This window comes from Labeo rohita, chromosome 12 (genome assembly GCF_022985175.1).
Source record: "Labeo rohita strain BAU-BD-2019 chromosome 12, IGBB_LRoh.1.0, whole genome shotgun sequence".
NCBI lineage: Eukaryota > Metazoa > Chordata > Actinopteri > Cypriniformes > Cyprinidae > Labeo > Labeo rohita.
Genome location: NC_066880.1, coordinates 13,131,707 through 13,144,365, shown reverse-complemented (window position 1 = coordinate 13,144,365; position 12,659 = coordinate 13,131,707). Strand labels below are relative to the sequence as shown.

The window sequence follows — 12,659 nt, the reverse complement described above, 5'->3', positions numbered from 1 at the left end:
AAAGTGACTTAACATCCTGTTCACTTGTACATGACCAGACCTCCACAGAGGAACTAACTAAATGAATAAAAACCCTTTCCCTCTCAGCACCAGACGGATGTGCTGTCCACACATTCTACAACACAAATGGGTCGTTCCAGAGAATCTGGATGAAAAAGAGCTGCACTATATAAAATGCAAATAACTGATTTATGTTAAAGGAGTTGCTTTTTAAAAAAAAAAAAAAAAATTAATTGTATTTAGCATTCAACATATGGATAAATAACCAAGGTAATTTCATTTCATATTTTGATCCCTCAGGTTTTGTATTTTTTTTTTTTTTTTTTTTTTTTTTTTTAATACAAAGGTAGGGATAAGTTCAATAATAAATCCCAGTGAGCCATGAAAATATTAAATGAAACGCTTCAGTGAAAGTAGAAAATCAGATTAGCTATAATTTTTGAAGGAACATCTCCTTTAAATTCAAACATGTTGTTTACAGTAGTGGAAAGGATCGTACTTAAAAATAAAACAGGGCATCACATGCTTTTTATACACAATTTTAGCTTCTGTCCATGTTATCCTCCACTCTGCCGACACCACAAAGGCAACATTTTGTTCAGCAGCAATATTGGACACTTGCAGTCTATAAGGACCTTGTTTGAAGGTTCTAGCGTCGTCTGAAGGCTCTGGATATTCTCCAGGCATTTGGTTCCTCGTAGCGATTGTAGAGGGGCTCCAACCGCTGCTGTTTCTTCTGCTTGCTGAGGCGAGTGGGATCAGAGACTTTGAAGAAAGCTGGAGCAAATTCTACAAGCCACCTCGGGTCAATGGTGGTCACTTCCCTCATGTACTCCTTGGTGGTCAGCACAAGCTCATGGTACACCACCCTGGGGAGAAGAACGCAGTAAAACTAGCTTTAGCACAAGCAGCATGGAAACTAGTTGTATTATTGATCTCTTTGCAAACATACCATTCTGGTTGGCGATTGAATAGCGCGCTGGAAGGGTGGATGTAGACCACCTGCTGGTCTATGAGGGTTCTGTAACCTTCTTGAGGGTCCTTTTTGGCTGCGTTTCGGAAGAAACCACTGCAGATGGCCTTCTGTACACGTACCGTGGCTTTACCACATGACACCACATCCAGCTTGTGTCTGAAGACAGAAAAAAAATGTAATTACGGAGTGTAAAATCCCAAGAATGATAACTAAAGTTTTAAAAGTAATTATATTCTGTTAGAATAAGGAAGTCTACACAACAACTGCTGTCTATGCAGGGTCAGAAAGCTCTTGGATTTCATCAAAAATATCTTAATTTGTGTTTCAAAGATACAAAGAAAGGTCTAACGGGTTAGGAACGGCATGAGGGTGTGTAATTAATGACAGGATTTTCATTTTTGGTCGAACTATCTCTTACCTGTCCATGATGCCCAGCATCTGTTTGCGGATATCCTGTGCACGACGGAGAGATCGTGCCTGGATGAAGTTTTCATAGCACCAGGGATTGGAAAACTTGTTGTTCTTCCAGGAGTTGTAGACAGCCAACAAAGTCAGGTGGTCCCCCTCAGGCTGGTGAAATTTAGCCTTCTTCTGGTCTGCCAGAGCTTGTTTGTCCTGAGATTTAGAGGAAAATCATGATTATCATCTTTGGGATCAGTCTGCTTGGATACCTAAAACTCTATGTAATGATGTTCCTTGACCATTCGTGGATCTGTTAACGTGTGTGGGCTAAAGAAGTACCTTTGGTCTGTAGAAGACATTCTGTACTGAGAGCATAGACACAATGGTCAGCATCTCTTCACTGCAGCCAAGATGGACGGACATGATCAACATCTTACAAAGCATGGGCTCCAGAGGAAACTCAGCCATCTGATAGGAACAGTGACAAGAAACTTAATACTTCATTTCGAAAACTGAACATTTACAACTAAAAGTAAGCACACATTCACAAACATAAGAAGAGAGACACATGCAAACTTACTCTACGACCAAGACGTGTGAGCAAGCCTTCATCATCCAACGCTCCTAGAGTGTACAGCTGCTCCATAGCTGTGATGAGAGTCTCCATAGGTGGAGCATCCATGAAATCAAATGACAGCAGGTCATTGATGCCCATTGCCTGATTGGAGGAAAATAATTATCAGCTTATCTGCGCATGCCAGAATTTTAATATTGTTGCATCCCTTAAAAAAACCCCAAGATGGCTCAGCATTAGAACTGTTGAATTGTACCTTTAGAGACAGTACAGTGCTGGCCAAGTTAGTTCTCTGAATCTCAGGTACATTGGTGGTGAGCATCTCATCTCTGTAGGCACGTTCTGTGTAGAGTCTGTAGCACTTCCCCGGGCCTGTTCTACCTGCTCTGCCTGCTCGCTGCTTAGCCTGGGCCTGTGGACCACAAGAAAGAGGTTTAGGAGAAAAGTGTACTTGCAATGTACAGCTGAGGTCAAAAGTTTACATACACCTTGCAGAATCTGCAAAATGTTAATTATTTTACTAAAATACGAGGGGTCAAACAAAACGCATGTTCCAACAATGACTGGATGGTTTTGAGATCCATCTTTTCACACTGAGGACAACTAAGGGACTCGTATGCAGCCATTACAGAAGGTTCAAACGCTCACTGATGATTCAGAAGGAAAAAACAATGCATTAGGAGCCGGGGGTGAAAACTTTTGAACAGAATGAAGATATGTACATTCATTTGCCCTACAGAAGCTACAGAAGATACTTACATGTTTCCAGACGACAAAATAAGTTAAATTTCGGCCGATACGTTTCGGTGCATCCCTAGTTAAATTTACCCCTACCTTCAAATTCAAAAAGTTTTCACCCCCCTGCTCTTGATGCATTGTGTTTCCGTTTGAACCTTCTGTAATAGTTGCATACGAGTCCCTCAGTTGTCCTCAGTGTGAAAAGATGGACCTCAAAATCATACAGTCATTGTTGGAAAGGGTTCAAATACACAAAAATGCTGAAAAACCAAATAATTTGTGGGACCTGAAGGATTTTTCTGAAGAACAGCAAGCAGTTTAACTGCTTTTTATAAATTCAACTTTTTTTTTGTGGTCTTTTATGTGAAATATCTTATTCAGGTCAGTACTAAAAAAAACAACAACATGCATTTTGTATGATCCCTCCTATTTTGTTAAAATAATTAACGGTGTATGTAAACTTTTGACCTCAACTGTATACCACATGTAATCTGGGTCATTAGGAATGGCCGTTACCTGGGAGATGGGGGTAACCACTAGCTGATCAATGCCAGTTTTGGAGTTATACACCTTCTGTTTGACAAAACCTGGATCCACTACATAGTAGATTCCATCAATTGTCAAAGAAGTCTCTGCAATGTTAGTAGCAATGACCACCTATAAAATAAAAAAAAAAAGAGCATAAAGTTTGTTAAGTGATCCAAATTTTCAAGCAAAGATGTTTTTTTAATGTCAGAGGTGACCATAGAGACAAGTAAGCATTAATGGTACCTTTCTACTTCCAGGTGGTGCTGGGTCAAAGATCCTAGTCTGCATTTCACTGGGCAGGGCAGAGTAGACTGGAAGGATGATTAACTCTGGGACATCAGGACCGAGGGATTTCATTCGTTCGTACAGGATCTCACAAGCAGTGTCGATCTCCTCCTGACCCGTCAGGAACACCAAGATGTCACCTGCACATTAAATAACTCTAATTACAGGAAGTTCATTTTTAAAGGCTATTCTGTGAAAAATTTCACAGGTTCAGAAAAAGTTACCTGGCGGTTCAGTCAGGTGAATCTGCATGACTGTGATCAGACTGGCATCCAGATAGTCAGTTTCAGGTTCTTTAGTGTACAAAACCTCTACTGGATATGTTCGACCAGGGATAGTAAAAATAGGTGCTTCATAAAAGTATTGTGAGAATTTCACGGCATCCAGCGTAGCAGAGGTCACGATGAGCTTCATGTCAGTTCGCTTCTGTACAGTCTAAATAAAACAAAAAAAAATAATAATAATAATAATTAATTAAAAAGATTGACAAATCTAAGCAATCTAAGTTTGTCACTCTCAAACAATTTTGCCCCATGTTTTTTTTAAGGATAGACAGCAATGTACTGTTTACTATTCTTAATAGAAAATTCTTCTTAATAAACACATATTTTATTACTAACTTAAAACAAAAATTTTACTGTTCAAAAACTTTTGACTGGTGGTGTAAAATAAAGGTTTTCTATTTTAATACACTTTAAAATGTCACACAATCCTCCAGAAATTGAATATGATGATTTGTCACTCAAGTAACATTTCTTCTCTTTCAGTAAAAGCTGAGATACATTTATTTGAAATAGAAATTAATTGTAATGATGCTAAAGTATTTACTATCACTTTTGATCAATCTAATGCATCCTTGCTAAATAAAAACATTTTTTCAAATAAACAAAAAATCTTTACTGAACCTCATCAACTTAGTGGACAAAGCCTCAATTTGCAAACCATACCTTCTTGAGCAGGCCAAAGAGCACGTCTGTGTGAATGGTTCTCTCGTGGGCCTCATCCAACATAATGATGGCATACTGGCCTAGATCAGGGTCAATCAGACACTCTCTTAACAGCATACCGTCTGTCATGTACTTAATGACAGTCTCAGGACTTGTGCAGTCCTCAAAACGGATGGTGTAGCCAACCTGCACAGACACAAAGAAATTAAGGCTCCGTTTCAAAATATTATGCTCAAATATTAAATTATTGTTGACTATTCACCTACCTCTTGACCTAAACAGCAACCGTACTCTTCTGACACTCTTTTAGCCACAGACATGGCTGCCACTCTTCTGGGTTGTGTGCACCCAATCTTCCCCCGTGTTGTGTATCCAGCCTCAGCCAAGTACTGAGTGATCTGAGTGGTCTTTCCTGAGCCAGTCTCACCAATCACAATCAAGATCTGGTTGTCATGGACAGCCTGTAAAGACAGATTGATTGAATCTATGAACATAACCAAACAGAAATCTAGCTCTGGATGAATATACATATAAGTTAAAGTCAAACCTGAATGAGCTGCTCTTTCAGCTTGTAGATGGGAAGACTTTCTCTTTGCTCAAGGATAGAAAGTTGAGTCTTTTTTCCATATGACGCCTTGTTGCCACCAAAGGCGTGTTTCTTCCATTCTGGGATGTCATTGGGCATCATACCTATGCCCCTCATGTTGGCAGCAATCTGCCTGCCGTCGGCTGTATGGATAGTGAGCGTGTGAAGACAGAAAAAAGCATTTATTAGAGATGCACAAACATGATAACAGACAAGAGCTCATACAAAGCCAGAGGGCTTACAAGCATCAGAGATAGGCTTGTTATGCGCAGACCAGCCACCATCTGCCACGATAGCAGAGCTCAGGAAATCAGATGGCCATCTATGAACTCCCCAAACCACAGTATGGACAAATAGGAAGGAAGTTTATCTGGAATTATCAGTGTCTTTCAAATTACATAACTGCTTGTCCTTTTTTTTTAAATAGAGGACATGGACTACAAAGCTTCCATTTGCTCACACAATCCTAGTTCAATATATGCTCAATAAGACAGTTTTTAATTTTATTCCATAAATGTTACTACTGTTCTGTGCATGTCCTGTTCAATATCTCAGAATTTATTTATCATATGTACACTGTCAGTGACAATTTGCACATTGAAATGCTTAGGTTGAGGCTCAGGCATTCTACATTAGTGCAATACAATAAAAGTGCAATATAAAAACGAACAAAAAAAACCCCCACAAGTTTAAAAGTGCATGTACTATACTTAAAGAGGTTATCGGATGCCCATTTTACACAAGTTGACATGATTCTTTAGGGTCTTAAAGAAAAGTCTATAATATACTTAGCTTAAAAATTCTCAATGGTAGTGTAAAACACCCTTTTTACCTTGTCAAAATGAGCTCTGCAAAAATCATCCCATTCTGAGGAATTGTTCCTTTAAACGCAAATGAGCTCTGCTCGCCCTGCCGCTCTCTACTCTCTGTGGAGTGACGAGCTGCTCTGCTCTGAGAGATTGTTTACTTTACGCAAACCTTGCTAACTAGCATGTTATTAGGAAAGGTGATTGCAGTGATTAATGAAAAAAAAAAAAAAACTTATATTCACTTCTGCTGTAGGTGAAGCTGGATCACAAATGATTCACGCAAACACAGACGTATTTATATAGATCGGGAGGCGCATTCCCTTCACAAACAAACGTAATCCACTGCATCTTCAGAAGCTCAGATGTCGGGGGTAAATGACGACCACTATGTTCATTATTACATCCAGCAACACAACACCACAATCGGAGATATTGTTGTCTAATTTACATCCCTGATCCGGCATTGAAACAATGGAGGTCAGACTGTTAAAGCTGATCTGAGGTAAGACGCTCATGTCAATCAACCATCGTGGGAGTGGCCTCTGTCGGTGTCACAGAGCATCTGAGAATGGCTCGATTTAAAAAAGGGGATATTATTTTTACAAATTAAAAACCACTGCATGGATTTTTATCATTATAGGGTAGATTTGTACATACACTGCCAACACACATTAATGTTCAAACGTGTAAAAGTGAAGTTTGCATCCGATGACCCCTTTAAAGGAATTTAAAGGAAAATAGTCATCCTAAGGTATATGTTTTTGTACACATATTTGTAAAAAGTGTAGAGAGTACTACAAAGTGTTTAGAGTTCTAATGGCCTGTAGGAAGAAGCTGTTGTTCAATCTGCTGGTTCTGGATCGAATACTCCCATAACGCCTGCCTGATGGCAGTTTAAAAAGCAGGTTGTGTGCTGGATAACTGGGTTCACCAAATAATTTTGTGAGCCTTCTTCAGACATCGTGTGTAAAAGATGCCCTGTAAAGTAGGTACTTTGGTGCCTATAATGATTTCAGCTGCTCTCATGACTCTCTGGAGAGCCTTGCGATCACTAATGGAGCAGCTTCTATACCAGACAACCAAGCACCCAGTCAAGATATTTTCAATGGTGCATCCGTAAAAGTTTGAGGATTTTGGAGGGGAGGCCAAACTTCTTGAGCCTCCACAGAAAATAGAGTCTCTGACAGCCAGATTTTACTAGTGACGTGACATGCAAGGACCAAAACAGGTCATCAGAAAGATGCACACCAAGAAACCTGATGCTCCTGACACTTTCCACAGCAGTTCCATCAATGTGTAGGGGAGTGTGGCTGTCCACCTGCATCCTCCTAAAGCCCACAATTATCTCTTTAGTTTTGCTAATGTGTTAAAACAGAGATTACTTTCCTTGCACCAGAGCGTTTTTACTTCATCTCTATAGGCTGTCTCATCGCCATTCGTAATGAGTCCCAAAATGGAGGTATCATCAGCGAACTTAAAGATGATGTTCGTGCTGTCTAGCAATACAGTCATGCGTAAACAGAGAGTAGAGTAAGAAACTTAAATCACAACCCTGTGGAGCACCTGTGATTTTGACGTGTTGATGCATTTTGTTGATATTTAAAAGTAATATTTACCATTAAAAATCTACAAGTATGCTGCCAAGTTTACAGGATGACTTACACCTCTATTAGATTAGGAAGTGCAACTTGAAGTGGCATTCCATTGCACATTTTTTAGAGTAGGAAGATATTTTGACTTCCTGAATTAGAGTGCTTCATCATTCCTCATTCAAGATTGCAAGGATGAAGTTTGAATATCTTACCGTCAGGCAGCGGGTCCACCCAGTGTTTGTTAAGGCCCATGGGGATTGAGTCCATTTCAGCCTCCCGTTGCGCCTGTTTTACCTCCCGTCGCTCTTTGGCCAGGGCGCTCTGCATCATGGCTGCTTGGGAGAGAGATCCATCGGGGTTCTGCCACAAAAACAGAAAATATTCAAGTGTAAAAATCACAGACTGTGTCCTGTTTCGTGAAATCAATAGCTTTGCTTCCTACATTGCTCAGGTAGCTGTAAACTGAGAGTTTCGGTGGTTTGACCTACCTTGACAATCTTGACAGGACTCATGTCCATGCTCTGTTTAGTGTGTCCCCTCAGGAATGGAGGTTCCTCTTCCACCAGCTCAATCTCCAAGTCCTCATCTGAGAAACAAACCACAACACAAAGAAAACTTGAGACGGCTACTCAGGCAGCTAGAGGTATTTCAACAACTTTTGTGATTAGAAGCAGGATTTTATTTATTGGCATGGTAAAAAGGATAATGCAACTCATACCCTCCTCATCATCAACTTTAGGCAGAATTCCTGTCTCTTCATCAAAGTCTGGGAATTCCTCCTTAGACAACACATTGGCAGCAATCATCTAAGAACAGACAGATCAAGATGTTAAAATATGAACACAAGCAATGAATGTTATAATAAGAAATTAATAAAAGATGACCATGCACCTGTTTGATTTCCCACTTCTCCGGATCGGAGATCTTGGTGAGTCTTTTGCGTTCCAATGTGTCATCCTCTACCTCTGGAGCATGACCCAGGTTGAGGTTGCTGGGTTTATCAGGATTCCACATGGTTGACTCTTCCTGACCTTCTCCACCCACATTTCTCCTCCTGTTAGGGTTCAGGTCTTCTCCAGTGTCCTGGTCAACATCCTTGTAAAAGCAAGACAACCCAACAAAAATTAGCCCACATATAATGCACAGTGATCAGTCAATATATAATCAGGCTGAGCAGAAATTGTCTTTTATAAAAGCAAGATATAAGCTAAATATACAGTCAAATAATTAATGTATACAGAGTCTGAGTGAAAGTGCTTAATACTACTACTACCACTGCTACTACTAATCATAATAAGCAGCAATAAAGTAATATTCATTATTATTATTATTATATTATTACAACCATTTTGATTTTCACTAAGATTGCAATTTACTACAAAAAGGAATTTACATATTTAAATTTGTGTTAATAATGATAAAAAAAATACATATTTTAAATTATTATTATTATTAACACATACAAATTTAGACACTACAATAATAATTGATGTTGCTGCAACTGCTGATGATGATAATTACTGCTAATACTACAATCATTATAATTAACATTATAATGTAACAATCCAAACTTTGTACATTTATTTTTGTTTACTGGCCTGAAAATATGCAGAATCTCCAAAATTAATTTTATTTATTTATTTGATTTAGGAATTTAACAACTTCTCTAAATTGGTGATTTTTGTACCTCAATGGCCACGGACACACCGCAAGTTTCACGAGTGACAACTGCGTTTAAATGCGGAAGTGAGTCCTGTAAATTAATGTTTCATGTGTATGGATCAGCAGTCACTCCCGCATTTGTAACCATAGTAACATTTCGGGGTCTTGCGTAAGAATTTAGCTGTTTGTTATCTGCCATTTTTTGGCTAAAGATTCTCTTTATCCAACGATTTTAACTAAACTACCGCTGATAGACGTGCTATGTTTTGTTTATGCTCGGGAAACTGCTTTAGAGAGCGCCGTCTTGCAGTGTTGCCATATCCTCATATTTACAAGCACTTGTAGGCATGTTGTTTCATCTTAGCTCATAAAGCTAGGCACTTTATGGAGTTAATAAAATGGTCTGTTGTGGACATGTTGCGGTTACAAAACAAAATATTTGGGTGTTATAGCTTTTTTTGTGTTTGTCCTTGTTTGTTGTGGTTTTTTTCTATGAAAATCTGGCAACACTGACACTTTACCTCAGGGCTTGTGAGAGCAAATAGCCCCGTGTCAGAAGGTGCCAAGATTACGACTTCTTTCACTATTGCATCTCACGTACAGATGAAGACACATTTCTGATGTGCGTTTAAATACGTCATCAACAACTAGCTGTTCAGTTCAGTTCCGTACACACCGTGTAGAATTTCTCTAAATGCAGTTGCCACTACCTGTTTCTTTCAGGAGTTAATGCGGTTGTCGAATGCAGTTGTCACTCCCGTATTTTACTGAATTGTGTGTACAGAATGCAATTAGGGAGTAAACGGTGAACTGAACACTGAATTTAGCTGCCATTAAGAGCTCACTCACCTTCATACTGAGACTTGTTTTGGACCCAGTGAAGGACAACACCTTGACTTTGACCCTTTGACCTTTGCTGACCACATCTGCCACATTTGCTACCCGACCTTCTCTTCTGAGCTCAGAAATATGGACCAAGCCTTCCCAGCGTTTCCTTTATACAAGAAAGATGTGAGTAAAGTTGTGTTTAAAAACAAAACTAAAGAATATCATTAACATTCAGACTAATTTCATTAGTCCTAAAAGTAGATTTAAGGCCCGTCCACGCCAAGAATAACAACAAAGATAACTACGTTAGTGTCCACACCAGCGGACAATATCGTCTGTTTATTCTAAGCGTAAGCTAGTCTGCCGCTTTAAATTCTCAAGCTGGTACAGCAGGATTGATTCTGATTGGCTGTCAATGTTTTTATCCTTCATCAGCTGGAGAAAAATCATTCTGAAAGTGTTTCTCTGTTCTTATTGTTATCATTCTTGGTGTGAACAAGCCTTTACTGTATCTAAAACATACCTGAGCCCTTCCAACTGCACAAAGCAGCCAAACTGCATTATGCTGGTGACTTTGCCGTTGTAAATATCCCCCACAGATGGCTCCGCCGGTGGGGGCCGGTCCACATGTTTGTCCTTCCAGCGGTCCGAGCCTTTGTCTTTGTCTTTGTCTTTGTCTCCACGTGCAGGACTCCTGGACCTGCTGCGAGAATGCCAGCGGCTCCTGCGCTTTCTTCTGTCTCTATCATTAGAGCGAGATCTGGAACGGGAGCGAGAGCGATGGCGTCTCCGTCTGTCTCTGTCCCTGTCCCTATCTCTATTTCTATCTCGATCCCTGCTCCGACTGCGGCTTCTGCTCCTCCGCTTCTTCTTACTGCTGCTGCTGGTTTCAGATCTAAAATGGATGGCACTTGCATGTTAAAAACCAACAATATTCAGCTAAGCGGCATCTATTTTATGTTTGAGAAGGTCCTTACCTGTGTTTACTGCTGCTAGGTTCTGAACCACTAACACTGGGCATAAACATCTCCAACTCTTTCATGGCGTCAGCTGCAACTTTCACATCATCCTCATCCAGCATATTCTAGTTAGAAGAACAGATATGGTTTACCATCCATAAGTAAAAACACATTTACAGTTATTTAGTAATAATACAATGTACAATCAAACTTACCCTAGTACTAGGATTGTCAGGTCTGCATAGAGCTGGAAACAGCTCTTTAAGCTTGTCCTTTTCATTCTTTGGCTTAACTGCAGAATGAGAGGCTGTGCAATAAAGATCACACAAGAAAATTATTATCAGAAGATATAAAAATATAGCAATATGGCACGAAAATGGCATACGCTTGGCCTGAAGATAAAACCCTGAATGCGCTTACCTTTACTGGTAGATGCTTTTGCAGGAGGACGCATGGTTTGAATGAGACGAAGCAAATTGCTGACAAGCGAATCCTAAAGGACAGAGATGACACAGTGGGTTAGATATCCCAAAAACTCCAAATGTAATTACAACACACAAAATCAAAGGAACAAAAAAAAAATATCCTTACTGTGAAGTCGGCTCCATTTTTAACCAGCACTGACTTAAATGCATCAATGTTTGGATGTTTCTCAGCAAGACTGATTACAAACTCAGCTGAAAAACACATAAACCAACAGACTGTTATTACAGACTTCATACAAAAAAACTGTGCCTGTGTCTTTAACATCACTAAACCAGCCCCTTACCAAAATTTACTGTGGTAATCAGAGTCTTTGTCAAAAAATATTTGATTAAAGTAATTGTTTCTACCGTACAAACAGCTTTCAAATATCAAAATAAGAAAAAGAAACAACAAGAAATGCAGTTCGACCACATAGTAAAGACGACCACGCTACTGGCAGCAACCAGCCTATTTTTTTTCTTTGAAATACCAAAGTATTCTAGATAAACGAAAGGTGTAACATAATTGAGACTGAATCGTATTTAACAACACAAACACATTTGTATACAAACACTGAATCCACAGGTAGAAACATGCTAGTAAGCTATTTACGACACAGCTAAAACGTGACACGCGGTCAAGTTAAATTTATTAACTTACCAAGGTCCTTATCGTTGATTCCTAAATGGTTATCAAGTTCAGTACAAACTTTAGACACCAAAGACAAATATTCGAGCTTTTTGAGCTCGTCTTCTCCGACCTCTGCCATGTCTTCAGCAATGTTGTTATTTCGTTCACCGGAAGAAAGCGGCCACGCTTCCTCTTGTTCTGTAACTTCCAATTCCGGGTTACATTAGAAGCCTCCGCTAACGGTCAAATGAGGAATTGTTTTGAAGGGAGACAAATCCAAACCTGTAATGAAATAAAAATGACATTTAAATTACATTTTCACATAAACTGTGAATACTTAGTACTCGCGTACTATAAACTTTGATGTTCGTAATATCACGTTAAACGTTAATAACGTTTATTTTCTCTTTCACACCTTTAGGAAATCACAATACACTGAGATAATATATTCAATTATAATTTAATTAATTTCATTTTAATTACACTAAATATTTTAAAAAAAATAAACAATTATACTGTGATGTTTGGTTAAAAAATCGTCATCAATTTGTCTAATACAAATACAAAAAAACAGCTAAAAGCAGTAATATTGTGAAATATTTTTAGTATTTAAAGTAACTGCTTTCTATTTGAATATATTTTAAAATGTAATTTATTCCTGTGATCAAATCTACATTT

The 12,659-nt window shown here is 39.0% G+C and overlaps 1 protein-coding gene across 1 annotated transcript; it reads right to left on the bottom strand.

Moving 5' to 3' along the window:
- Positions 1–203: 203 nt before the first annotated feature.
- Positions 204–12,180, bottom strand: dhx8 (DEAH (Asp-Glu-Ala-His) box polypeptide 8). The gene is made up of 23 exons (XM_051124457.1): positions 12,012–12,180; positions 11,478–11,563; positions 11,307–11,379; positions 11,102–11,193; positions 10,905–11,011; positions 10,451–10,822; positions 9,949–10,093; positions 8,329–8,532; positions 8,156–8,243; positions 7,926–8,023; positions 7,650–7,797; positions 4,998–5,179; positions 4,717–4,911; positions 4,451–4,636; positions 3,728–3,938; positions 3,462–3,643; positions 3,207–3,347; positions 2,209–2,364; positions 1,959–2,096; positions 1,718–1,846; positions 1,395–1,591; positions 953–1,132; positions 204–869 (listed from the first exon to the last, which is right to left on the bottom strand). The coding sequence occupies exons 1-23, from the start codon at positions 12,118–12,120 to the stop codon at positions 650–652; spliced, it is 3,639 nt and encodes a 1,212-aa protein (XP_050980414.1). The 5' UTR covers positions 12,121–12,180; the 3' UTR covers positions 204–649.
- Between the last annotated feature and the right edge of the window lie 479 nt (positions 12,181–12,659).

Bases quoted from the DNA above. Each gene is read 5' to 3' on its own strand.
- dhx8 (XM_051124457.1), bottom strand. From the start codon at position 12,120: ATGGCAGAGGTCGGAGAAGACGAGCTCAAAAAGCTCGAATATTTGTCT. The intron at 8,024-8,155 runs GTATGAGTTGCA...TTTGTTTCTCAG, and splicing joins TAAAGTTGATGATGAGGAGG to ATGAGGACTTGGAGATTGAG. The intron at 2,097-2,208 runs GTACAATTCAAC...TCCTCCAATCAG, and splicing joins GCACTGTACTGTCTCTAAAG to GCAATGGGCATCAATGACCT.